The sequence below is a fragment of the Zonotrichia leucophrys genome, chromosome 3, assembly GCF_028769735.1.
Source record: "Zonotrichia leucophrys gambelii isolate GWCS_2022_RI chromosome 3, RI_Zleu_2.0, whole genome shotgun sequence".
Taxonomy (NCBI): domain Eukaryota; kingdom Metazoa; phylum Chordata; class Aves; order Passeriformes; family Passerellidae; genus Zonotrichia; species Zonotrichia leucophrys.
The window spans coordinates 59,225,331-59,251,657 of NC_088172.1; the positions used below are offsets into that span (position 1 = coordinate 59,225,331).

The 26,327-nt window shown below is 40.9% G+C and overlaps 1 protein-coding gene across 5 annotated transcripts in view; it reads left to right on the forward strand.

The window, feature by feature from the left end:
• SASH1 (SAM and SH3 domain containing 1) overlaps positions 1-26,327 on the forward strand; it is a 530,777-nt gene that overhangs the window by 452,647 nt on the left and 51,803 nt on the right. For all 5 annotated transcript variants that reach the window (XM_064708416.1, XM_064708417.1, XM_064708420.1 and 2 more), the window contains exons 3-4: positions 21,330-21,380; positions 21,502-21,551. In XM_064708416.1, coding sequence (XP_064564486.1) covers positions 21,330-21,380; positions 21,502-21,551 — 101 coding nt within the window. The remainder of the gene's footprint in view (positions 1-21,329; positions 21,381-21,501; positions 21,552-26,327) is intronic.

Consider the following 26,327-nt stretch of genomic DNA (forward strand, 5'->3'; position numbering starts at 1 on the left):
TGATGGAGGAGGGTTTTTTCAGCTCCTTCTGAAAAGCATATCCCGCTGTGGATATTTGCAGGAAAGGGACAGTCTGTAAGAGTGGAGGGTCCAGAGACCACCCTGTATTTACATGTGACCTTGCACAAAGATGGAAGATAACTCAACCTGGCTCATCACAGAGGTCACGTGCAAAATGCTAAATAGTTTGTTCAATGCAAATTATATTACATGGATTGATTAGGCATGTACTTGCTATGTAGAAAATTTTGCCATCCTCTCAAGTGGAGTTACCAGTATTATGAAGTTGTTTTATTCATAATGCCTTTTTTAGTCACTATTTATTGATTTTTTTTTTTTTGTAGTAGAGCCTTTCATAAATTTAGTAATTGATTACTTGATCTTGAACCCTGAAGGCCTTATTTATTGCTTGAAAATTAGGAAGTCAACTCAGGTTATTAGACAACTGTTATCCAACCTTCCTTTCAAAATAATTGACCTGAAAAAATGAAGTGGTTTATTTTATTCTCAATTTTATGTAATAATAATAATACTTCGTGTTTTGTATATGCTTTGAAATTTTCCTGAAGTGTTTGTAAACTAAACACAGTTGCATTCTTCCTGTGCCTGATGACTTTGAAATCAAATGACAAACTATATTTCACAGATTTACATTATGCAATAGCTTTGTGATACAAAATATTTGTGTGGCTTATCTTCCCTTGTCAGACATTCTGTTGTTCTGTGGAACTGCATTTTAGAATTCTGACTTATTTTTTATTATTAAAAAACAATATCCTGAACGTATCTTACGATGGGGAAAACTCTATTGTTTTTAATACAGTTTTATGTAATTATTTATATACATAAATACATATAAATTTATCATATGCGTGGTTTTGTATATTTAATATATTGTCTGCCAGTTTCTTAGCTCACAGACTATTTTATGATCTGGTTTTCATTAATATGAAAGAATACCCTATTCACAAACTCCTGCTGAAATTAGTTTCAGATTTCCCCACCAACGCCCCCGTTCCTTTCCTCTGGAAAATACTGTTCTCCGTCAAAAGTTTAAAACCATGCAGGAAGGCAGATTTCTGCTGTGCTCATTTGATTTGTCTGTAAAAGTAATTTTAGAAGTGTAAGGACATGTCATGTAAGATAGCTTCTGTCCTTCGTCATCACGACATCTCTTTCTGCAAACACATTTTGAGGTAGTGGTTTATGCTCTGAAGAGGACAGACTTTATAGTTTTGTCTTGGTGTTGCGCTGTTGCTTTGTAGGCAGACAGATTGTTACATATGATTTGCGCCTGTGCATTGAATGCTAAAATGTCCATTTTACAGATAGTTTAACAGAGGTGTTCAAATGTTAAGTAATGGAAGTATTAGGCTTTGATGTACTGACAAAGATCATTTCCTTGATTGGGTATGAAACAGTGGAATTGACTGGGTTTGACAAATGACAAATGATGTTTCTTCAGTGACACTGAAGAATGACACAGCAACCAGGTGTCCCTGGTGTTTGCCATACAGGATGTTCTGCTGCTTTTGGTTTCCCCATTTTTTTTGACAGTTTGCTGTTGACCACTCCTGGATTTTCATTTGCCAAGACAAATTTTCTCAAAATTGCAGGAAAATAAACTAAGCCTGCAAATGTTGAATTGTAGCAATGTTCATTCTCCAAAGTTGATTAAAATTTCAGGACATTCATTATATGTGTTTTCTGCATTCTCAAGTGTAGAAAGCAGCACTTCACTTAACCAAAGGAACCTAAATTAGCATTTGAAGGAGTTGCAGCAAAAATTATGGATATGCTGTTTAAGAGATGCTAGGTCAGAAGAAGGAAAAGAAATGTATATTCATGATGTTGTTGCTTTAATTAATATACAAAAGGCAACATTTTTATGCAGTCAGCAGAGTTTTTTCTGGAGGAGCAGAAAGCTCTCTGTGAATGGTTCCCTTTTCTCATTAATGTGTGACAGAGCCTAAGTCTCCTTTGCATGGCTAGATGAGGGCCTTATCTTAAACAGTCAGCAAGGCAGTGCTGATAATTTGAAAACATTTGTGTATACCAGGAAATTGACATATAGAAGCTGCAGAGGGAATTTATGGAGACCATAAATATATTGGTTTAATTAGGGGCACAGTGCTAACTGCTGACACATTCTCCGCAAAGTCTGCTTTCAGAGCACAATTACTAAATGGCTTTTTTTCAAAACACAGGAAGCTTAAGGATGAAAATTAAGTTAGATAATTCAGTTGAGGTTTTTGCATGTTTGAGGTATTGTCACAGTCCATGAAGTGTACAGGGCTGCTTGTGAGTGTGTATCCAGAATCACATCGAGAGCTGAGAAAGAGTAAATCACGAATTGCTGCACTGATTAAAAATTATAACAGTAAGAGATGTTATCTCAGTTTGGCAAACACTCTTTTAATAAAGCAGAGCAAATTGAGCAAAATTAGTATTCAGGGACTTTAGAATGTTATTTAAAAACCAGTTGTACTCTTGTTTTCTCCCATTTAGGTTTCAAGATGGTTATTTACTGTAAAAATCAAGGACCTGAGAGTAGCCATGCAATTGCATAAGGCAGGGTGAACTATTTAACCTATTCAACATGACTTTATCTTGGGGCTTCTGCCCACTTTGCTTTCATAAAGACTAGTTGCAAAATAGCTCCTTTCTGTCTGTGTTGTCTCTTTCTGCTTTCTCAGACCACTAGAGATAACTACTCCTCCTTTAGTCACCAGGTCTAATTAAAATCTAGTCTAATGAAAATACGCAGGTAGAAACACCAAGTATGCATCCCTCTAAGAATTATGGAGAGAGGTTTGTGTGGTACTGAGTGGGACACAATCACAGAGAGTTTTGTGGTTACTTTCTCAGTAATCATCTCACCAGTGGCTTTCAAGGCTGGTTTTGGTAAGGAGGGAGTTGCTGCAGCAGAGTCCTCTCCTCTGCTGCAAATGCAGGACACCAAGGGAAGGAGATGTAAGCTGTGACTCCAGTTACTTACACCTCCATATGTCTTTTCTGAATGTGTTGGCAGCTCTGACAAAGCTGTGAAATACAGTAGGTCAGAATTCTTGTTTTCAGGCAAATATATTGAGTCACAAAGGATTTAGTAACTTCCTGAAATAATAAAGAAAGCCAGTAGCAGAACTAGAAGAGGGACTGAATATTTTTATTATCTAGATGTCCTTCTTGCTGTTTTGAGAGTGCCATTCACAGAAAGTGAGAGTTTCGATGTAGTTTTGGTGCTGTGTTTTATGGCGGGTTTGGGTTTTTCACTTGGGTTCATACCCCAAGAGGACCCTTTTTATCTTTTAACAAAGTATTCTCATTCTTTTCTTTGGGCACTGTAGGAGGCATGTTACAAATGATTTTTGGCAATTCAAGGTAGAACAGGCACAAGTAAGATCTGTGTTTTACTTTCTGTGATGTCATAGTGTGGGTCATTCAGGCTCCTAAATCCTGGCGGGCCTTGTTCAGATTGTTTGCAGCCAGAGCATATAAAAATAGCAGAGAGAAGTCTTTCTTTATGGGTTTGCTGGATGAACTGAGTCAGTCAGCACTGCTCTGAGCTAGTTTATGGCAAGAAGTAGGAACGCCTTGCTGTCCACTGGAAGACCACAGCAGTCTGAATAATGTGGAGTTTAATTTGGATGCATCAGCACTGCACTTGCTGCTGATTTTGTCTCCAGCTGTTTCCTCTCAAGGAACGCCATCTCCTGAAGCCATCTCCTGTCTGTTTGGGCTTTGTGCCTAGTTCTCTTCTGGCCATCACACCATACTCAGACCAGTTTTTACTGCCTAGGTGCTGATCTGCTCCTCAGCAGTACCAATGACAGGATTCAAAGCAGTATGACAGATCACAGAATCACAGAAATTCTAGGTTGGAAGAGACCTTTTAAGATCATCGAGTCCAACCCATGTTCTAACACCTCAACTAGATCATGGCACCAAGTGCCACATGCAGCCTTTTTTTAAACTCTTCGAGGGATGGTGACTCTGTCACCTCCCTGGGTAGATGATTCCAGTATTTGACCACTCTTTCTGTAAAATACTTCCTCCTTAATTCTAGCCTGTATCTCCCTTGGCGCAGCTTGAGACTGTGTCCTCTTGTTCTGTCTGTTGTTGCCCGGAGAAAGGGACCGACCCCCAGCTCACCAGAGCCACCCTTCAGGAAGCTGAAGAGAGTGATAAGGTCACCCCTGAGTCTGCTTTTCTCCAGGCTGAACAACCCCAGATGTGAGCCCAGTGGCTGTCCTGGTGGCAGGTATAGTCTTAAGACTGAGCAGGTTTGGGATTAGTTTTTCCCTTCCTGGGAATAGCAATGCAATGTGTGTTTCACGGTCACCGCATAAATCCTGTCTCTTACATGTGTAGCTGTGGAAAAAATCCCTTGGGAGCAAGTTCTACAGAGACAAGGACAGTGTATAAGAAAACAGCTTTAAAAGGCAAATATTTACCTTGAGGCAATGCAAAGTGCAAAATATGCAGAAGAAAACTTCAGGGGAAATTTTTTTCTCTCTGAAGACTTTTACTTTCCCTTTTCATAGTGTGGAGGACATCAAAATTTATCACTTTGTAGTGTATCTGGAATTGGAGAGATGGGAGAAACAGTTGGAAAGATAAATGGGCTCAAATTAGCTTTGCATGCCAGCCCCTAAAACTGCAGTGGTCTTTCTGTAACTCATCCTATTTATACGGAGTGCTAGCCAAAAGTTTCATTATTTTTAATTTTGTTGAAAATAACAATTAAAGTCATATTTAGAGCTACCAAGAAACTGATTTTCAAGACAGTAAAGCAAATAATTCATTCATTTTTTCATTCTGATCATCTCGTACATTTCTTTTTTGCAGTAAACTTCAAAATGTCTTTTTGTCCTCTACTACTGAGACTTGAAGTGATAGAAAGGAATGGTGTAAAAGACAAGTGTTTGCCAGTGTTAGAGAAGCCAAGGACGTGCAAAGAAAACAGATTTAGTGGCAAACAGGCAGAGACCATGAAGAACACTTTTTACAGTAGATGTCTTGCACAGCCAGCAAAGGGACTGAGATCCACTGAAATAATCTCACATTTTAATACCTAAACAGCAGCAGCAGCATTTTGAATCCTTGTAGGCGTTTCAAGGCCTTGTCAAGGGAGGGCAGATGCAGAGGAGTTGTGAGAATCCATTCAGTGGGAAGCATTGTGCTGTAAAGAGTTGGTGCTTAATTAGATCTGAAGGATAGCAAAGGTGTGAGGAAACAGAAGTGTTAATATGAAAGGCTAATAATTGAGTTTGTGTAATTAACAGTGTCTGACTCAAGCTGAGAGCTGGGAGGCAAATTGGTTACTGTTTAAAAAGTTTAAAGATAAAGATCATGGTAAATCAATTCTATCACCTTATTTACATTTTGGCCTTTTTTAAAGTCATAGTGAGCTATATGTGATATCATATATATGATATGAAAACAGGCTCTGTTATAGTTTATATTTTCACCATGGATTATTTTAAAGAAGCTAGAATTGAGTACTTCTGAGGGACAGGGAAACACTAGAAAGAAGCATTGCTTCAAATCAGAAATTAATCAGATTTTGACTTTACGATTTCATGAAGACTTGGAGTTTGTTTTCAAAAGTGCAGAGTACCAGTAGATTTTTGATATCTAAGGAATTCTGTTGAATCCACTTTTGCAGTTATAGGAGCCCTTGTGCAATTTCAATGCATAAGGGGTATACCTGGGTGTTAGGATTTCCATTAATTTATACGGAATGTTGAGTTATGAAACAGGCTTCAGGTAATCTCTCTATCATTGCTGCAGCCCCCACTCTTTCTAAGCACTGACCAGTTTCCACCCTCTTGTCTTCTTTCCTTTTGTGATGTGATGCACTGATAAAAAGCGGCCTCTGCATATGCTGGGACAGCAAGTGATTTACTCATTTTCCAAATTCAGAAAGATATGTCCTCTAAAGGCTTGGATAGTTGTTATCCAAGTTGACAGCTTATGCACTATGAAATAAGCTCCTGCAGTTTCTGCAGGAGCTGCAATCCTGTACAAGGTATCTGTATTATCTACTAACTTGTCTTACTGCTAGTACTGTCCTGTGTGATCAGGACTTCATGCAGTAAAGCATGCAAAAACATGCCAGTACTGTTGCCAGGTGTGCGCTTAAATACTTTGTTCCCTAACCCCTCAATTTCTCTGAAATATTATATTAAATATATATATGTAAGAATTATCAGGGTAAGTGAAATGAAGTGCAGATGAGACAGGGAATAAAAATTTATGCTGATGGACTTCAGTGTGTCTCTTTCTGCTTTGAAAGTCAGTGGAGCTGCATAAACCTATAGTTTCTTCATAGAAGTGAGTAGCATACTGAGCACGTTGCAGTATATTTAATCTAATTCCTATTCGATTAGAGGGACCTGTTGGTGTATGTGAAAGTCTAGTGTAGTATATGGGATATTGTTCTGTAGTTTCAGCTACATTTACTAATGTACTATTTTTATTTCACTTGTTTTTAACAAAACCTTGTGTAATTGACAACTCAATATCCATTGGCATGCTTTTATTCACAGACTGCACACAACCTTGAATAAGAGATAGCATTGTTGAGGAGAAGTTTGTGTTAGAACTGGATCTGAAACAATAAAAACTTACAAAGGAATTTATGCACTAATGGAGCCTCAAGATGTTGTAATGAAACCCTGTTAGGGCTATAACCTGGAAGAAAACCCCCTATGGTATGAAGAGGAAAAGAAAAAAAAAAAAAAAAAAAAAAAAAAAAAAAAAAAAAAAAAGAAGCTTTTGGTCAAGACATTTTGTTGCTGTCCTGATTAGAGCCGATTTATTTCCAAGGAGTCTGGGCTGCTTTCCCTGCTGAAGACAGTTGAGCAGAGGAATTTGTATCGTGTATACTCTGATAACTGTGGCAGCACCTGCCCAAACAAGCAGGTCTTGGCTGCAAAAGCCCAGGCATTTAGAAACTCTTGCAGGTGTTTGTACAGCTTAAGTTTTACTTCTCTCAGGTTTTCCATACCATGGTAAATTAATTTAGTTGGAATGCCTACCAGCAAACTGAGTCATACTGCTTACACAAAGACATTGGCAAACACAGGGTGTTTGGTGATTTGTTCGTGGAGCTTTGCATTCTTAATTTACATTTGCTGGAGGGAAGAGGAGACAGGACCGAGCACGCTCCCTTCCCGCAGCAAAGCCTTGGCTTGTTGCAGACAGGCGGCTCGCAGTGAGCTTGCTCCCTGGAATTGCAGCAGTGACAAAGCAGAACTGAAAGTGCTTAGCAGCAAATTATTAACTGAAGTGGTTTGTCTTCAGTAGCTTTTTCCCAGTCTAAATGTCTGACTGCCATTTGGTTTAGATTGAAATCGCAAATTGTTGCTCACAGTGGTACTGCAATGTTGAGAGGCACCAAGGTTTCTGGACTTGTGGGTCTCATGTACTAGTTGTTTGTGAGTTTTATTTTTCTTTTGTACCTTTGGTGCTGCCTTTGTCTTTGTAGGTTTTGTGCAGCTGGTTATGGTTTTGCTGATCATGTTTTATTACAGGTATTTTGTCCATCTCCAGGATGAAGTCAGGCTCGACACTGCTTACCTTGAGGATAACAGTGTACAGTCTGCTTTGGTCTTTCTCTTACTACAAATTCCCCAGCTTTCAACATTTTTTTTTGGTCACTTCTAGTCTTGTGCTTTGTTATGTCATTGCCCATATTATTTATTTTTTCCTTCTGGTTTTTAATGGATTGTTTTTTTGTCTGTTTCTGTTCAATGCACGCAGAAGATTATTGCAAAGACTTAGTTACATGAAGTGGGAGTCATGATGAAGCCCCAGGTTTCTGTAGCATGACAGTAACAGATGACCTTTATATTGACCTTAAATTAACTGGGCTTAATGTGGAGCTTGCTTGCTCTTGCTGCCCTTCAATGTGTTGTGGTTTAACCCCAGCTGGCAATTAAACCCAGCACAGCCACTCACTCACTCCCCTGTCCTGGTTAGATGGGGGAGCCCATCAGAGGAGTAAAAGTGAAAACATTAATGGGTTGAGATGAAGACAGTTTAACAGGTAAAGCATAAGCTGTGCACACAAACAAGGCCAAACAAGGAATTCTTTCACTCCTTTCCACGGGCAGGTGTTCAGCCAGGAAAGCGGGGCTCCATCATCTGTAACAGTGACTTGGGAAGACAAATGCCATCACTCCTAGTGTCCCCACCCTCTTCCTCCTCCTTCCCCCAACTGTGTATGTTGAGCATGATGCCATATGTCCCATTCCAATTTCTTGTGCATCCCAGTCTGTTTGCTGGTGAGAGGCAGAAAAGGCCTTAACTCTGTGTAAGCACAGCTCAGCCATGGCAAAAATGTTCCTGAATTATCAACACTGTCTCCAGCACAAATCTAAAACAGAGCCCTATACTAGCCACTGTGAGGAAAATTAACTCTATTCCAGCCAAAACCAGCACATTCTCCACTCTTCATTCATTACCATTTACATCATTCTCAGGTACCACACTATCCAACACATGCTCATTATTTGCCACCCCCTTCTAATCCCTTGATACAAAACATAGATCTTATTTCCCCTAGCCTATGGACTATGCCTGTAAAACATCCATAAATGTCCCCTGAGTTTTTTGAGGACAGGAGCGGTGGTATGGTGTGTGGAATTTTTGGGCACTAAAGCCAGTTCAAATTGGTTTGCTGCTACCCTTGAAACTGCTTTTTTGTAAAACTTGTCCTCCAGTGTTGTATGGTCCTGCTGTAGCCATTCCTCTGACATGCAACCCAAATCATGGGGTACAGTGATTTAAACCTATATCCATTAAAATCTCTGCCTCTTGTCCCTTTAAGCCAGACCATAACATTGAACATTCTCTTGCTCTCAGCCTGCTTAGGGTTTATCCACAGACTGCAGTCCCATATGGCTGTGCCTGCTCCAGGCAGAGCCTTTATCTCTGAGCCATGGTCACTTTGGGGGTATCGCTGCTGTGCCATGGGCCTGTCCACAGGCCACCTGCTCCACTGTGGCCTTACCCACAGCCACAGCCCCTTCAGGAATAAACCTGCTCTGTCATGGCTTTACCCATGGCTGCAGTCCTTCCAGGGGAGCACCTGCTCTCATGTGGGATTATCCATGGCCAAACACTTTCAGGTGCTCCAGCATGGATTTATCCACAGGCACTGATGTGTCAGTATCCACCCTGCAGCAGCAGCACAGCCTTATCCCTGGGCCTCCGTCCCTTCAGAGGTTCCTGCTGCTGCTGCACTGACACAGCCACAGCCACTTCCAGATTGTCCTGACTGACACACATCCAGCTGCTCCCACGTGGAGCCATCCATGGGTCCCTTGGAGTGCAGTTCCCAGCACAGCCCCAGCCAGCCCAGGCCAGCAGGACGGACACACAGCGAGTCCCTGGGCACTGCCAGCCCGGCACATCCCTGCTGCTTTATCACAGTGCTCCCAGGCACAGCACAGCCAGCTGATAAAGCAGCGCAGCAGCAGGGAGGGCAAAAACCAGCCACTAATGAGCACTGGACTCCCATGTACAGTCAGGCAAGCAAGGCTCCTGACAAGCACCTGCCAATTAATGGCTAATCAGCAATTACAGCTATACATTCAATCTAGCACATTCCAGTCAAACCTGTTGTTATCTTGAACTCTGCAAGACCCATGCTGGGCACCAAGAAGGACTATTGTGGCTTAAACCAAGCTGGAAATTAGGCCCCACACAGCCACTTATTCACTCCTCTACATTGGGATGGTGAAGAAAATGGGAAGCAGTACAGGTAAGGCATCACTCCCTTAATGTCCTGGCTTTGCCTACTTCATCAGGACGTTGCTGTAACTTTTGGCCGACTCTTGTGCTGCTAGATTGCCTGCATAAGTTCACTGTTTAGTGCTGATAGCAAAGGGACAGGGTTTTGAATGGACCTCTGAACAAAAGCAGTTGTTCATTGCTGAGGCCTCTGTTTTGCTTCATGTCTGTTTGAAAGACAAGTTAGAAAAATCCAAAGCATGCTGGCCTTTTTAATGCCATAATTTGATTACCTGTGATTACAGCACTCCTTTAACATGTTTAAGTAAAACATGGCCATTAGTGGAAAAAGAAGGTGCATGAGGGAGTGCAAAGCTATACAGGCTTTGCTGGAACAAAGTGCAAGTGCTACTTGTACACACAGTGTCACTGAAAAACTATGGGTGGCTCTTGGAGTGCAAGGCTGCCCTGCACTTGTGCTTCGTTTGTTTCTACAAGGCTGGTTCTGTGCATCCCTCTTGAAGTCAAGTATGGCCCAAAGTGTGGTGGAGAAAAAGACTGAAGTTTCAAGTGGAACTTGGGAAGAAGTCTGTTGTAGTTGCTGCTTCAGGAGCAATTTCAGGAATAAGCAAGGAAAAAATGTTACGCGAGAGAATATTTTGTAAGGTTTTGCTGCAGTACTCTTAATTCTCCAGTGAATAGTTGTAGATAGTGATTGCAGATGATTTGCTTGGAACAGTGGTGGCAGCTTTCTTTGCAGATTCCTCTGGTCCGAGTTGTCTGTACTGACTGAAGGATGGATGTTTGCTGAGGTTGAAATGCTTTCTCTGTAAGCAGCACTTGTCATTTTTTCTCTGCAGATATTCTTGGGACTAAGTTTGTTCATCATTCAGCAATTGGCCTTTTGTTGGGAAAGGATCCTCAGTCTGTGATGGGATAATCCCATGTTGCATAACAACCCAACAAGGCAAAGAAAAATTGTGCATCGCCACCCTGTGCTAGCCTGAAAGTGGGGCAATGCCCCTGGGCTAGAGGGAGCAGCAGTCAGGCCCAGGGACTGCATGAGCAGATCTTACTAGGAGGCTGCTGTGGCCCCAGGGGGAGGGTTCTGGCCTCCACTGTCCTCTTCTTGGGAGAAAGGAGCATTTTACAACTGCTTGATGGATCCTCAGAATTCAGATTTGTTACCCTTTAGATTTATAATCCCTGAAACTTGTGTTAAGCACTTTTCTTCTGTTTGACCTGTGTGCCAGAGGAAACCCCACCTTCTACCCCAATTGTTGGTCATGTGGCAGGATCCCACTTGTGCATTTTCAGCAGAACAGCTGAGCTTTTCAAAAACTGGCTGGAGCTCTGCAGCTGGGCTGGAGCCTGGCCCAGCAGCAGGAGCTGTTAATAGCTGATTGAAGGCTTTAATTTAACCCCTTTCCAGCTGTTGTGCTGACTAGTGTTGGAGCTGTCAGATGTCACTGTGGCACCATAACCCTTCAAAGCAAAGCATGCAGCAGTAATCCCATAGAGCAAGGCTCCTATTGGCTGAACCTCCAGTTGGGGCTGTTCCTGTTAACTCCTACATCTATGGCACATGATTTTCTATCCCAGTCTTACTTTAAATGTAAACAGAAAACAGAGAACATTCCCATCAATAGCTGCGTAGATAAAGATTTTTATCGTGAATGTGTAGAAGGCAATAATTACTTCTTAATTTTCTCAAATAGGGATGTTGCAAATCTTCTGTGTAAATAACCAAATTGTGCCAGATAGTCTAATGGTATTCAATAATAATTTTTCCCTCGGAGGGAGCAATCTTCCACGATGACTTAGACCATCAGAGTTTATTTGAAATTTAGTTTTGTAATAATGATCATGTGATGAAGATTTAATGACCAGTGATAAAGATTTAAGTAAGGTTCTGGCCCAAAGCATCCATCCCAAAGCATAGGCTTCAATTTCAAAGGTAAGGAGAGAACAGCTAATTTAAAAGTTCTTTTATCAGAGGTAGTTTTTATAGCAGGAAGAATGAGTAAGTACAGACTAGCAATTTGTGGTCTAGCCCTTTTTTTGCATTAATATGATTAATTTGTTTTCAGTTCTTTTGTTCAAGAAATTAATTTCTCCTCTCACTTTGTAGGAGACTTTGAAGTTAGCATCCAGCTATCAACCTTTGTCTCCCTCCCCTCACCCACTCACATTCCTGGAGTGTGTTTATGCAGGTTGAGAGCAAGAAGTGCAGTGCCCAGCTCTAGGGAATTAGTCTTAATTTTCAGGTGTTCAGTTTCACATATCAACCTACTAAACAGAACCAGTTTGATTTCAAGTTGTACATTTATTCTGCTTTTCAAAATGGTTATAAAGCTAAGATTTTTAAAATGTGTATCTAATATAAAACTTTTCCCAGTATGATCAGTTTTTTTCTTGCTTCAAGTGCCTTCTTAAAAAGGATCCTGAAATAAACTGTTTCTTCAAAACGAGTTTATTGTCATAAAGAAATGTCATCAAAGTTAGTTCCCAATATGCTCACACAGGTTTGTGTGATAGAAATTTTTTTTCAAAACCTTTTCTCATTTGTATTCCTGATGTTTTCATTGTCAAAATGGCTGAAATGAGGGTCAGACCCCACCAGCCGTGCATGTTTTTAAGTCCTGAAATATGCAGAATATGTCGTGTTGTTACAGCTTTTCAACTGTGGTCCTCTCATGAAATAATGAACATAGAAATCACTAAGGGGGAACTTAACTAAAAAAAAAATTAAAGTGATGGTGCAAATCAGCAGAAGGAGCTTACCAGTCTCAACTTTAAGAATGGGTGGCTTGAGAGCTTGGGCTGCAAGGCTTACTGCCAACAAAGATCTGCGTTCAGGATGTCTGCTTTTTTGAGCTAGCAGCTGTTGAAGTTTTTAACCTCTGAAAGAGGAAAATAGAGGTACAGTGTTACTGTCAGCAGGAAAGCAGGAATCTGTTTTGCCCAAATGTTTATAATTTTGATGTAATTATTTTTGCACAAAAAGATGCAACAGCAGGCTGTTTAAATTTCTTCATGGAAAGATGAGAAAACCAGTAAATGTGCATGTGGGCACAGCCTCGTGATAAGGCTGCTTGTCAGGGATAATGTGGCTCAGGTCCTGACTCAGCACAACTCTCTGTTACATGGTTCTGTTGCCTCTTTTTCCTGGTGGGGTTGGTTTGGGATTTTTTTCTGTGATCTTAGGGGATTTTTGTGTTGTTTGTGGTTTTGGGGATTTTTTTGTTTTGTTTTTTACTGGATTCTTTCACTTCTCTAAAAAGTTCAAAGTTAAATCCATTTCCTGAACAATAACACAGAAAATTTCAGAAATTCTGTGCTGGGTGTGGGACAGTTTTAAATCGGTTTTCTTGAATTACATAAGGGCTTTAGTCATGCTCTGAAAGGATCAATTTCATGTTAAAAAATTTAGAAAACCACAGAGCAGGTATATGCACATCTATACAAATGGACTTTTAAAAAGTGGAAACGTGGATGTAGGTGCAGGTTTTTCTAGAGGATTATGAAGGAAGAGGAAGTCAGGAGTTCTGAAGAGCACGACTTGAGAGCAGCCACAGGCAGCCCAAAGAGCAGCAGTTGTGGAAGAAAGATGTAGTGCCAGATTTCTTCCACTGCCCACAGTGCTGTTGAGTTCTGAATTTTGGGTTTGCCTTCTGCAGCGAGAGAACCTATCAGAAAGAGTCAAATTTTTTCATATGTACTTGGGTTTGGGATCAAGTTCTCAGCAATGTGAGGCCTCAGTTTAAAAAAAAAAGGGAGAGAACTGTCTAATTCTCCTGCAGGTTGCAGTGACTGTATGATGAAAGTTCCTGATACAAAATGCCTTCCAGTTTATCAGTTTGTCATAAATTAGGGAAGAAAAAAAAGTGTGGGGAAGTGTAAAACTAAAATATCCTTTCTTTTTCTTCATGACCTTTATGATTTTTTAAAAATCTATCTACTTTTTAACAAAGTAAAGCAAATCACTGCTTTCCCAGAATTGAATTAATGCAAAAATGTTGGCATTTTTTCCCCCTGAAATGGGGGGCTTCATTGCTGATACATCTGTGGTAAAAAACCATTTGTAGGTCTCTTAATGATCAGTGCTTTCTCTTGATTTACCTCCTCAATTTTACCAGAGTTTTTAAGTAACTCAAAGTTGACTTAGTTTCTGATCTTCTTGATAAATTATTGTTTGATAAAACATAAAGTAAAAGCAACATATGGTTTTTAAATGTTAGCTATCATAGTGATGATGTGAATGGGGTTATACTTGCAAAAAGTCATCAGTATTAGGGTAACAGCCCATATTACAAGAATCCCTGAGCCTTGAGCATATTGATTAATTCAGCACAAAAGCTTCCATTCATTTGCAGTGTAGATCATCTGAAATCCATGTGTTCGAGATATGGATATTGCATGTAGGTACACAAGTATAGTATCAATACAAATGACAGTGGACCTGTGTTAGCCTCTGTTTCCATGGTGTGTCTGAAAGGATTTATAGCATGGCTATAGAAGTTTTCCTGGAAGCATTGGTCTAAGTCTGAGCTTTTCTTTTTCTTTCCGCTTTTCAAAAAGAAAATACATTTTTTGTTGTTCAGGGAAACACTGAAGAGGAATTGAGGAAACTGCAAATAATCTTAATAGAAATATAGTACAGCTTTGTGTACATGAAAATGAAGAATTAGTAAGATCTGAAAAGTGTTATTTAGAGAAATGGACAAAATCATTGGCCCTTAGGAATAGGTGGCCTGAACTAGAAGAGCACAGAAAAATAAATCAGGACCACTGCTGTTCAGAAAGAGGTTTGCCATATTCAGCCATGGCTTTCATGGCAAGGAGCTCCTCATGCTTGTTTTCTCATCTTATCAGTGAGTGCTTCACTTCAGAGCCACTCCAAATTCCTAGCCCACAGTTACAGAAAGCAGGCTGCAGGGTGGTGGTGATAGGGGCGTGTGGCTCAGGGAGGTGCTGCTTTCCTCATTAGTTGTGAGTATTGGTTCAGGAGGGGGTTGAGGCCAAGGTACAGACACTGCCATTAGCTGTCCTTGCCAGAGAATCGGCACCTGGGCAAGGAATCTGACCAGACTGTTCCTACCCCAAAGTACCCTGTAGCAAACTGTTATTTGCTTGTTTATTCATTTATTTTCTCTCTTCCTTTTGTTGTACTTTTCCCACAGGACAAAATGCTCTCAGGGGGGAAGTGGTGGCTCTTCCCCAGGCCCAGTGTCAGCTCTTGAACAAGAAGGGCCCTATTTGGGCAGTATCCAGCTGGGCTTTACCTCATACCTCCCTTGTCTGTGTCACATCCTGAGTCCTCTGGCTTCACATCTAACCATTCTTAATGTGGTTTGCTTAGGGTTTTTTCATTCCACTGAAACATTACAGCTCTTCCTGATGCCAGAACCACTCTATCTTAAAATCCTCCCTGGAAACCCATGTCTTTCACTGTTTTCCAACATTATTTCACAGAAATTCTTTTTATCCTCACCTGTATAATAAAAATCAGTGCTGACTAATGTAAGGACTTTTAGGCAGAGCTGGTAGGTCTTACTCATCTTTTTATACCAGCAAGAGCTCTGGTACAGAGGCAGTTCCTGCCAGCACTTGAGTATTGTACCGTTTGAGTAACAAGTGTAAAATGCATCAATCAAAGGCCTGCTGTGTCTCTATCACATATTGGCTTTTATATTAATATGGTTTTAGCACAAAGATAGCTGCCATAGTTCTGGCCTTGCTCCATCGTGTTTGGAAAATTGATCAGAAGGTATTTGATTTCTCTGCTGCAGAATGCTGTGTTCCCATATCGACTTTCCTTTCTCTGAAGCCCATTTCTATTGAGTTTTTTTTGTGTTTATGCCATAATTTTTCTGGACTCTGCTTCTGTTAGTTACAAGTGAATTTATGTCTTAGCACTGCCTCACTTTTTATTGTTACATGGCTTTACAAAAGCTGCAGTTTCTATATAATTGCTAATGAATTATGTTTTTCAAAATCATTGTGAAATGTTTTTTGGCCCTGTGGCTCCCAGCCTTAGTGTTAAATGCAGAGTATTTGAGATGGGTGAAAAAAAATCCTTCTGCTTTCATTGTTGGCAAGTGGGAGAGAGAGGGTCCAATGTTTGCCCTGAGATGTGTTAGGTTTGATGGATTCTGGTGTTTACTTCAAGCTGAGAGGCAGGATATTTCTTCCCTCTCCAATACTAAAAGCAGACATGTGAGTACTCTATCAGTGTGTTCTCTCTGAAGCTGCATTTCATCAGTAGTTAAGCTAAGTGTTTACCTTATGTCTGCACTTTTCTATGAGGCTTTGAGACACTTGGACTTTTGCTTCATGCTTAGAAGTATTTATTGTGTGAAATTTCTTTTCTTTTTTTTTGTTTTTCTTTTAGCCACCCCTTCTGTTTAACTCATTTCCTTGATCTAGAGTTTTGCTGCTGCTGCTGCAGGATGTTATCATTTAGCATGTGTCAGCTCAGGCTCTAATGTGCAAGAGCAATGGTGCAGAAAAATCTTCTTTCTTTGCTGAAACAGCTAAGGGGATGGTCCAGAGGTTGTGGTTTGAAACTCAAAATGAGACTTTAACTAATCTGTACCACTGGAAACTGACTGGATTGTTAGTTCCCTCAAACACTTGCTGAGGTGGTTGACACAGGAACAGATCTTATTTTTTTTCTTTATTCTGACTTATGGCTCATATCTAGTGACTTGTAGGCAATTTCCATTACCTAGCTGCATACCTGCACTGTCTCTTTACAGGGGCTTCCCTGCTTCTTCCCCAGCACCTCTGCAGAGGCTGAAATACAGTGTGGTAGAGGACTCCAGGTAGAATTACTGCTTTCAAAGTAAATCAAACTCATACAAGCCTTCAGTGCTCTGCTGTCTTTCAGATGCATCTTCATTTAATCATTTTAGATGCTAGACTAGAACATGCAATGCATGTTCAGAGCAAAGAGAGAAAACGTTTGGGGATGGATTGGCAGAATTCTCTAACAGAAGTTTTCTGCTCTATATACCTTATTTACACCTGCTGAAATGGTTTCATAAAATTATTTATACATCTATAAGCCTTTAGTCATCTCCTTTTTACTGATTATGTCACTGCATTTTCCCAGCATCTGAGTCTCACTTTGCACACTTTCTGTCTGCACAGTGAGATTAATTCTGTCTTGGGATCTGCAGAGGAGTGCTTAAATTTATGATTCAAATGGATACTGCTCCTGTGGCAGAAATTGTGAAGAGGTTCATGAATTTTTAATTAGAGGGGATTAATTCAATGAATACAATTTCCTAAACTAAGTTGTGTGGAGCATAGATGGGGCTTAATGTTTAAGTAATTAAAATATGCACATTCCCCCTAGATGTGCCATATCCTGGATAACTAAATTTCCTTTTAGGTGCTCTTGTCTGCTATGTTTGTGTATTTCAGGAGCAGAACAGCAATGCCTTCAGATAGGCTGTGATACACCTTTTACCTGTTACGTTACATACAGAACAAGTGAACTGAAGTTGTCATGGAAGAAAAAGTCCCTCATGAATTCAAAACCTGCCATTCCAGTCAGAAAATGGTTTTTCAGCTTTTTTCCCATGTATTTTGTGCTTTGTACTTCCTTCACAGTTGCGTTTTCAGACTTAGCTCATAAATGGTTGCAAAACTGTTTATAAGATTTTTATGAAGAAAGTAGTATATAAAACCAAAATCACAATATTAGAAACCTGCAGCAATTTGAAAAGAAGATGTAAGCAAATGATCACATAAATTCATTCACAAAGTAGGCAGAAAAAGCTACCTGCAAAGGAAGCTTCTATCTTGGTCCCTAAGGCAAACAACTAAAGGTTTGAAGCGTAAGCTACAAATCCTGCTTGTTAGGCTTACTACTACGTTTTCTTCCAAAAAGAGAGATTTGTAAAAAGCATTTTTCCAATTTGAACTTCTGCACCAGAGCTCCCAAGGTTACCAGTGTGGCTCTGCAGTTGCTCTCTGTGGCACCCACAGTGTGGAAGGGTTGGTAATCCCAGGCAATTCCTGGGCAGTGCGACGCCTGAAATTCATCCCTTCTACCAGCTGCTGGATCAGAGCTTCTACCAGGACCTCAGGACCTTGTCCTGCACCCATCCTCTGGATGATGGTGGCTTTGGACAAAGGAGGCAAAAGGAAAGATATAGGACTCCTATTAGGACTAAGAAATGGGAGAACAGAAGGTGAGAGAACAAAATTCCTCTGCAACCTGAGAATGTTTTAGGTCAGGTGTAGGTGACTTGATAGAAGAATCCCTACTTTAAATTCAGTGAGCTTATTCTACAGGATATTAGCATTACTGATTTTTAAAACTTCCTCCTGGGTTTATTATCAGTATTTGAGATTCTGTGCTGTGCTGACCTTGGACCTGCAGGGGGGCTGGACAAGCTGGTGCTAAGCCACTGTTCACTTTCCATCTAATGTGTTCCCCAGGGATTGGATACAATTTATGGACATCTCAGTTTCTCCACAATCCTCAGATCTTAGCTGCTGGTTTTAATAGTGTATTGGACAAGTTCAATATGCACCAACAGTTTCTGAGTACAGGGTAGGTGTCGTGCCTAGGGCCCCTTAAATCCAGAAACCTTGCTAGAAATCAGTCACATTTGGGAAACACTGGATTTAATAGCGTAACTTAAGGAATGTGCATTTGATCAGATACTTTGTCAGGTCATTGGGTTTCTTCAGCACTGTGTAGCGTGTAGGTGATGTGAATTTTCTGGTACATCTCAGACAAGCTTATGGGCACATGTAGAGGGCAGTTATCTGGGGCAGGAAGGCTGCATGCACAGAAGGTACCTATTGCTCTGATGCCTGCTTTGTCTAGACAAGAGCTCTGGAAATGCAGGCTGGGGATGTCTCTTGCTGTAGCCCCTGTTTCTATAAGCCCAGGCTATCCTTGGTTTCATTTTTAAGTTTTGGCTCAGAAGGATGAAAGATGTACTTCAATGAAACTAACCTTTAAAAATATTTTCTGAAAAGATTGTATCGCATGCTAGAGAACATGCCAATAGTACATTTGCTCAACCTTCTAGAATTAGCCTTTGGTTAAAAAGGGCCCTGATCCTGATGGATTAAAGTCAACACAACCTGTGGATTTTAAAGTGAAGTTTAATGTGAGGTTTAATGGATTTTAACCAAAAAAAATAGAATTGCTCAAGGCTGATGGAAGCTCTGTGATCTCTGATACAGATCTAAGCCAGAAGTTTAGTTGAGAGTACTATTTCCCCAAGTTTTTTTTTTGTTTCTTGTGTAAATAGCAATAGAAAACATACCATTCTGCTGGAAAGGCAGGTAGGAATATTAATCATAACAGTGTAGGACTATCAGATATTTTGCATTCCAGCATTGCGAAGTTGTGCTCTGGAGGACAGAGAGGAAAGTTGTCCTTGCTTCTGCCCTCCACAGTCATCTTGTTCCTATAAAACAAGATCCTGTTCTAAGGGTCCTGTTCTAACAGGGTGAGCTTGACAGCAAATGAGAAAAAAGTAAGTAAATACAGTCAGGTTTTTTAGAATTTAGTTCCATGGGATGCAGCTGACTGTTCAGCTGAGTAGGAACTTTTCATGTAATTGTAGTCTCAGGCTTCATGAGCAGCTGCTCAGCAGTTACACAAATTTACACAAAACTATTATGTTAAAAAAAATAAAAACAAAAAACAAAACACTTGAAGCAAAGCTGCTTTTAAAGACAGCAGATAAATAATCAGAAACTTGCGATCTAAAGGCCTTGTTGGGGACATGGTGGGTTCTCCTGACTCGGCATACTGAAACTGTAACATAAAACTGATAAAATGTTCCTTTTCTCCTCAGTGCAGCATTTTATGGACAGATGAGGTGCTCATGAATGGCAAGTGTTTGGATAGTGGAGCTCTCTCTCCCTCCTTGCAAAGAACTAGGTAGGGCTTGGAGAGTGTCTGAGGAAGATTCTCAGCCATGTGCCTGCAGCCTTTTCCAGGTACAAAATTTAGTCAGGTTCCTTTTGACAGAACTAAGGGAGAAAGAGAGGGATGCCTGGTGCCAAGTAGCTATTTTCATTTCTCTTATCTGTGAACATCTCTGGAATTCCCCTGGCCTTAGTCCAGCTTCTGCTTGACTAGAGGAGTCCTGTTGGATCTGTCAGTAAGTGAACGTGATCGCCTTTTCATGTCCACTTTCACTCAAGGACTTCATTTCCCTTTTTGTGCTACACAATCAGCAAAAGCAGATGTGCAGACAGTGCATGGTCAGGCAAAATCCCCCAGCAGGGCAGTGACCTGGTGTCAGCCTTGCACACGAGCAAGGCCGTGGCCATGGGCCATCCTGTGCCCTCCCTGGGCAGCGCAAGCTGACTCTGTTGTGTGATGGCAGAGCAGGCTCCTTTCTGCTCCAGATCTGCAGACTTCCTGAGTGGGTTAGTCCAACACCACCTCATGGCAGTCAGTAGTAAGTTCCTGTTTAGCATTAAAAGGCTGCATTTCCAGAAAATTGTGTCTGATTTTCTTTTTTTTTTTAATTAAATCCCAAGAATGTTTTGTCACCCGTTGTGTAAACAACGGGAATAGGAAGTACAATTTCACAGAGATAAGCGTTTTACATGTAGGCTGAGGAATGCATGAACAAGAAGTCCTTCAGCACTGAGAAACAAATCCATGTCCTTTTTTTAATTTTTTTGCAGTGTGTGCACCACTGCTTAGCCAGCTGTGATAAGTAAGTTATGGAATTCACTTTGCAATAACTTCACAAAGGCTAAGGCTGGCTGAGAATAAAGTAGGAATAAGTAGTTTACCCCATGATTTCACATGAAGATCAACCAACAAAGTGTAGTTCTCAGTACTGATGACTCTATTATCTTCCTCCATTCTAACTGGAGTTTTCCCACTAATTTCAGCCAGACATGGTAATAGTGTGTGCTTTTTAAGCAGCTGGCTTGCAGTCTTCAATTAGATACCACTGGATAGGATAGTGGGGCTCCCTCATCTAACTTGAGGTAGCTGAAACCAGTCAGGCAAGTTGTTCTGTAGGAGTTTCTGCATCTCCCCATCAACTGCAAAGGGAGCCTGGATAATTGAGTTCTCTGGAGTTCTCATTGGAGTAGATGGTTGAATCCTAGGTGTTTGTAGAAAAGTGGTTTGAACTCCATACTGTTGACATGTTTCTATGTGAGAAGCTGGTCTTGATGAAAGGTATCTGCATCCTCTCAGTATTTTTTCCTCAGAGAATTTTCTCCTAATGCCAAATTTTTCCTGAAGGTAATTTCTTGGAAATTGCACTTGAACTTATCTAACAAATTGTGGTGATGAGCTAGTGAAAATAAAATGCCCCTCTTTCTATTTTGTTTTGAATGACTTCTGTCTGGCAGCTTTACTTTCTGTATTCCGCAGTGATAAGTATGAAATTAGCTGTTTTAGTGGATTATTTCAGAACTTATCCTGAAAGCAGTTCTTCTTCAAGTAGTTAATATTTCCTGTATGAACTGTTTTGAAATAGTTCGTGATTCTGCTACTGTCTTTTTCCTTTTTCTCCCCTTCATATTTCTTCTTTCTGGTGTTTGGATATTTCCTTAAGTTGATATTTGTTGTATTTTAGGAGAAACCTGATACCAGCCCCACATCTCTACAGCTGCGATCCCAGATTGAGGTAAGCACTTTGATTTTGATCATTAACTTTTGTTTGTTTGTTCTTTGATTTGATACTCTGCAAAAACTGGGTAAAAGCTTCTCTAGTGCCTACTCTCAGTGCTGCATGTCTTCTCTTGCAGGAATCACTTGGTCTCAGCAGCACTGCATCAACACCTGACACTGAAAGAAAGTAAGTGAAGGCACAGGAAGTGAGAAAGGAGGGAGGGGAAATTTGGTATGTTTTCTTTCTCCTTGTAGTAATTTAATTTTAGATTGTACTTACTAGAGTTCAGATCCAGACACCGCAAATGAAACCTGTTTTGGAAACTGCTCCTTCTCTTCCTCACTTTTGGCCTTCTATTATTTTGGGTTTTTATGTCAAGGGAGGGTTATTGTTTCTCTTTTCTGTGAGTGCTTGGGGTGTGCATATACTAAGGTGACTGCTAGTCATTGCTGAGGAACATCAGTGATTTCACATTCTCTGCAAATTACACCTGCTTTAAAAATTACTCTCTTTGACTAGACTTAAATGCAGCCAAAAAAAGATAGGTGAGGGGAAGGGACAGTTACAGACTTCCATCGTGTTCCTTTTCCTGTGAACTCCTGAGTTTGTAACTGTGCTTTTGAAGAAGGTGCCAAGGGCATAAAAGTACTTAAAACCAAGTTAAAAGGAGCTTTAATTTTAGCGTCCTGAATGAAAACCTCTCTGTGAGCACTGAGAGGGTTTCTGTTTACTGTCACCTCCTGCTGCAATGTGTGTGCTTGTTTTCTGTGCCTCCTTCCTTTGATCTCAAGATCTTGGATCCCTGCTGCTGAGGGTAACGTGCAGTGGTGCATGAAGACAACTGACACTCTGTGTCCAATTGCCTGCCCTTCCGTGGGGTAGTGCCAGCTGGATGAGTTCAGAGGGACTACATGGAGTCCATTTGTGATGGGATGTGCTTTTGTATGGTTTTACAGTCCCACATTTGAATATTCTCAAGTGATTCATCACTGGGCAGCAATAGGAAGGTTTCTTGCTTTTGCTGCTTCAGTACAAGGATGGTCAGTCCCAGGGCAGTCTTTGGTGGATGTGGTGTATGGGACTTTGCTGGGCAGTGACCATATAGAAGTCAGTTGTATGGTAGTGAACAACTGCTTAGGGGCTTCCTTTGGGCTTGTCTGGAAGCTGATTCATGCTAAAGGTTTAGAACATGATATCTTGCCTTTTAGAGGTGCCTTCTCTTGCTTCATCGCGCAGAGAGAAAAGCAGAGATGGTTTGCTTGAGGTAGATGCTCATTTTCAAAGCAGCCTAAGACAGATAAGGTGAATTACCTCGGGTATCATGATTGTCCCCATATTGCATGCTGGTAAAAGAGAAGGCCTAGAAGTCTTAGGAAAGACTTCTCATATATGGAAAAGAATCTTTAAAGGATATGTGGCTGTCCAACATTATAATGAAACCAGAAATGCCAAGTAGATGGGAGTTGTAATCTGGGAAGCAGACCTGCAAGGTTAGCCTATAATCATACAACTTCTCTCTCAGCCTCAAAGCACTTTACCCATGGGTAAATATCATAATCCCACCTCAGGTAATAAAGAGATGAAGCTCTTGCAGGAGAACAGCACACAACTCAGAAAAAAACTCCACTTAGCAGTTTTAGCCAGCTTCCTAAGTTGTGTCTCTATGCAGGTGTTCTACCACAAATAACTGAGAAGACAGTATCAGCAAAAAATCTCCTGAGTGACTCCTCTGAGACTGCCTACTTATCTCACTGAAAGGAAATTATATTATCCTAGTTCAGATGAAAGGGACATGTGATTTTCATGGACCTTTCAAGAATGAAAGTGTGCCACTTGAGGATTTGTAGAAGGGTGTATGTGATTAACCTGATCATACATATGAAACTGGTGCAGGACAGGTTGTGCCAGATACTTGCACAATAAGAAGCAAGGCCATGTGACACAGGATAATTGGACAAGGTGTTGAAAGTAATAAATTGTCTCTACTCAATACTGTACCAATTATTGAAACCTGAAATTATACAAGTCTGTGCCTATTTGTGACAGCCTGACAGATCAGTGTTGGCTTCACCCCTCTAGCCTGGAAGACTTGAATTCTCACAGAAATTGCCCCTTCCAGGCAGGAAGGCTTCATAAAATTGATCTGCAGGAAAATGACCACTTCAAGCCCATGCTGTATCAATACACCTGTATTTGCTACCAACATGCTGAATTTAATATTTCTCAGGGAAGGATGTTGTGTAAGCCCCAGGGATTTTTGTGGTGTTCATTATATGGCTTTCATCTGAATTTTCCGTGTGGGCATGCTGCTAAACATGGAAGCTTGTTCCTTTGGGGACACAGTTTTTATGTCAATCTCATGCTGCATGAAAGATGTGTGGTAAACCTTCTACAAAACTTCCTTTGTTGTAAGAAGACTAATTTGCCAAATATGAAACTTAATGCAGATGTACACTGGTTTCTCATATTCACAAAAGATTTGGGGGACGAAAGGAAAAATGTGTTCAAAACTTGACATACAGACTTTCAGGAGCTGGAAAAAGTGATTTTTTGAATACTCTTCCACAAGTAAGAGCTTATCCAAGAACAGTTATAATTCTACATATTGAAAGTCCAAATGTTTTCCTAGGATGAAATGAGTTGTTTCTGGTCTGGTGTTCTGAGCAGATTGATTTAGAAAATAAGGGCAGTCCCAAGGAAAAATCTATACTAAAATAAGGAGAGAGAAAGTGTCTGTCTGGAATACAGTCACTCTCAGTAGCACCCTCACCCAGCACTGCTGCCTGCACACCCTACAGCTTAATGCTACCAACGTCTAAAGTTTTAAAATAACACATCTGGATGGTTGTTTAATTTGCCAGAGTTTAGACATTCCAGACAGAAAGAAGCTTTGAGGGAACCTGGGAAGAGCAATGTTTGCTTTAACCTGGTTTGGTTTTCCTTTTCTGTGCTGCTCAGCTGGAAGAGAGAGCCCAACAGGCTCCACTGTACGCCACACTGAAAACAGATTAACCTTGGTGGTCTGTGGTAGGAAAAAATCCTGTTTGTGTGGACAAGAAGTGGATGTTCAGTCTTGCCTTGAGTCTTACTAACCCTGCTGCCCAGTGTGGTCTGAAGTCAGTGCACAATTAGTCAGTGCCCTCAGTCCAGCAAGTTGCTCAACAAACATCTGTCTAGTGATGTGCTCTAACACAGGCGAGCAGCAGCAGAGCTTGTAGGCAGGCAGGAGGGATTAAATGGACCTGGAGGCAGAAGTGTTTGTCACCGTGAGTCATTGTCACCACCCCCCACCCCCTAAGTCATTTGGGGCAGTGCTACCTTCCACTGTTGATAGCAACAGTGTTCCTGTTAATTAGATGAAGCTACCAAAAAAGACTGCATATGTCAACCTACTCAGTGTTATATGTGCCCTACCAAATATGCCTTTTGTTTGACTGGTTCTGACAAAGAAAGAAAAATCTTCACTCAGAGGGAAAGCCCTCTGAGATTTATGTGAATAACAGCAAGGGTACTGATGTGGCCTGAAAAGCTGGCCATAAACAACAGAAAACAAAGTCATGTTTGTTCAAGCTTTGCTTCACAACTGCTCTGATTTTTTGGCCTTACTGGAGTTCCTTCTGTAAATTGAAACAGTTTGCCAGGTTTCTAAGTTACGTCATATTCAGCAACTAATGCAGAGCATGGAATGAGGTGTAGCTTTCTCCTCTGAATAATAAATTTCACTTTCCTCTGCCTTTTCCAAGATTTCCATCTTTTAAACTGTGGTCTTGCTGACAATTGTGGTGCTAGTGTAACTTTGCTGTTTCTCAGTGTGCCTTCAGTAAAGTGGCAACAGCATCTTTAACAGTGATATTTTAAATTTTAAACAAAAATCTCCCCAGAATCACAGGTGCTTCTAAAAAGACACATTGACTTCTGCTTTTGCTGGAAGAATCATTAGTGTAGAAAACATGCAGTAAATGTGTTCTTTAGCAATTACTGCTACTTCTCTGACCCCATACCTTGTTCATCTGGGGATGTATTGTATATACAATTCCTATTATTTCGAAGAGATGGCAACACCCCAAGGATGTTTACTCAGATAGGGGACTGAGCAGGGTTTTCTCATAATTGTAAACAGAGCATTTAAACAATGTAACCCAACTTTTAGCCTGTTCCCATTTTTGAGCATTCAAGTCTACATGACAGACTGATGAGCTCTGCATGTTTGCCAGGAAATCCAGGTTAAACCCAGTCCCCTGAACTCAGGCTTCTGCATCCTGACTCTCATCCTGTTTTTAGAAGAACTGGGGGGATGTTGCAGAAAGGAAGTTGTGTGTTTTCCCTCTTTGGAAATAGATCTGTTTGCTGTCACTGTTTGCTCCATCAGCCTTTGGGCTGTGTTTCAGATGTGGTGTATCTGAGATCTTCTGGGAAAGAAAAGGAAGTGGGTGAGAGACTCAGGAGCACTGCATACAAATAGGATGAGGTACAGACATTCCTATAGACTAATATTTTTCAAAGTACCTCAATATTTCTCTTTTCTAATATTTCTGCTAGAGAAAGAAAGGATGAAAATAATGTGTGAGGTAACAGTTGTGTCTTGTTTCTGATGTTTCAGTCGTTCCCACCACCTTTGTGTGGCAGTGGGTGTTATGAATTGTCGCCTTCTATGTGGATCTCCTGCACTTTCTTGAACTGTACAGAACAAGTGCACTCCTGACCAGTAAATTGTCACCCTTCATATCAAGTGCCACAATTCATCCTGCTGTACTCCTCAGCTGTGGCTCAGTACAGTTCAAACGTTCTTGACCCTGTGCTACTCAAGACCTAAATCTGAGACTCTGCCAGAGCAGGGAACTGGCCAGAAACACACATGTCAGGCAGAAGGAGAAAAGCAGGCGTGTGTGGGGTGCAGGTGACACAGGGCAGCATCGCTCAGGGGCTTTGCATTCCCCCGGCGTGCGGGAGCTGCTGTGCCTC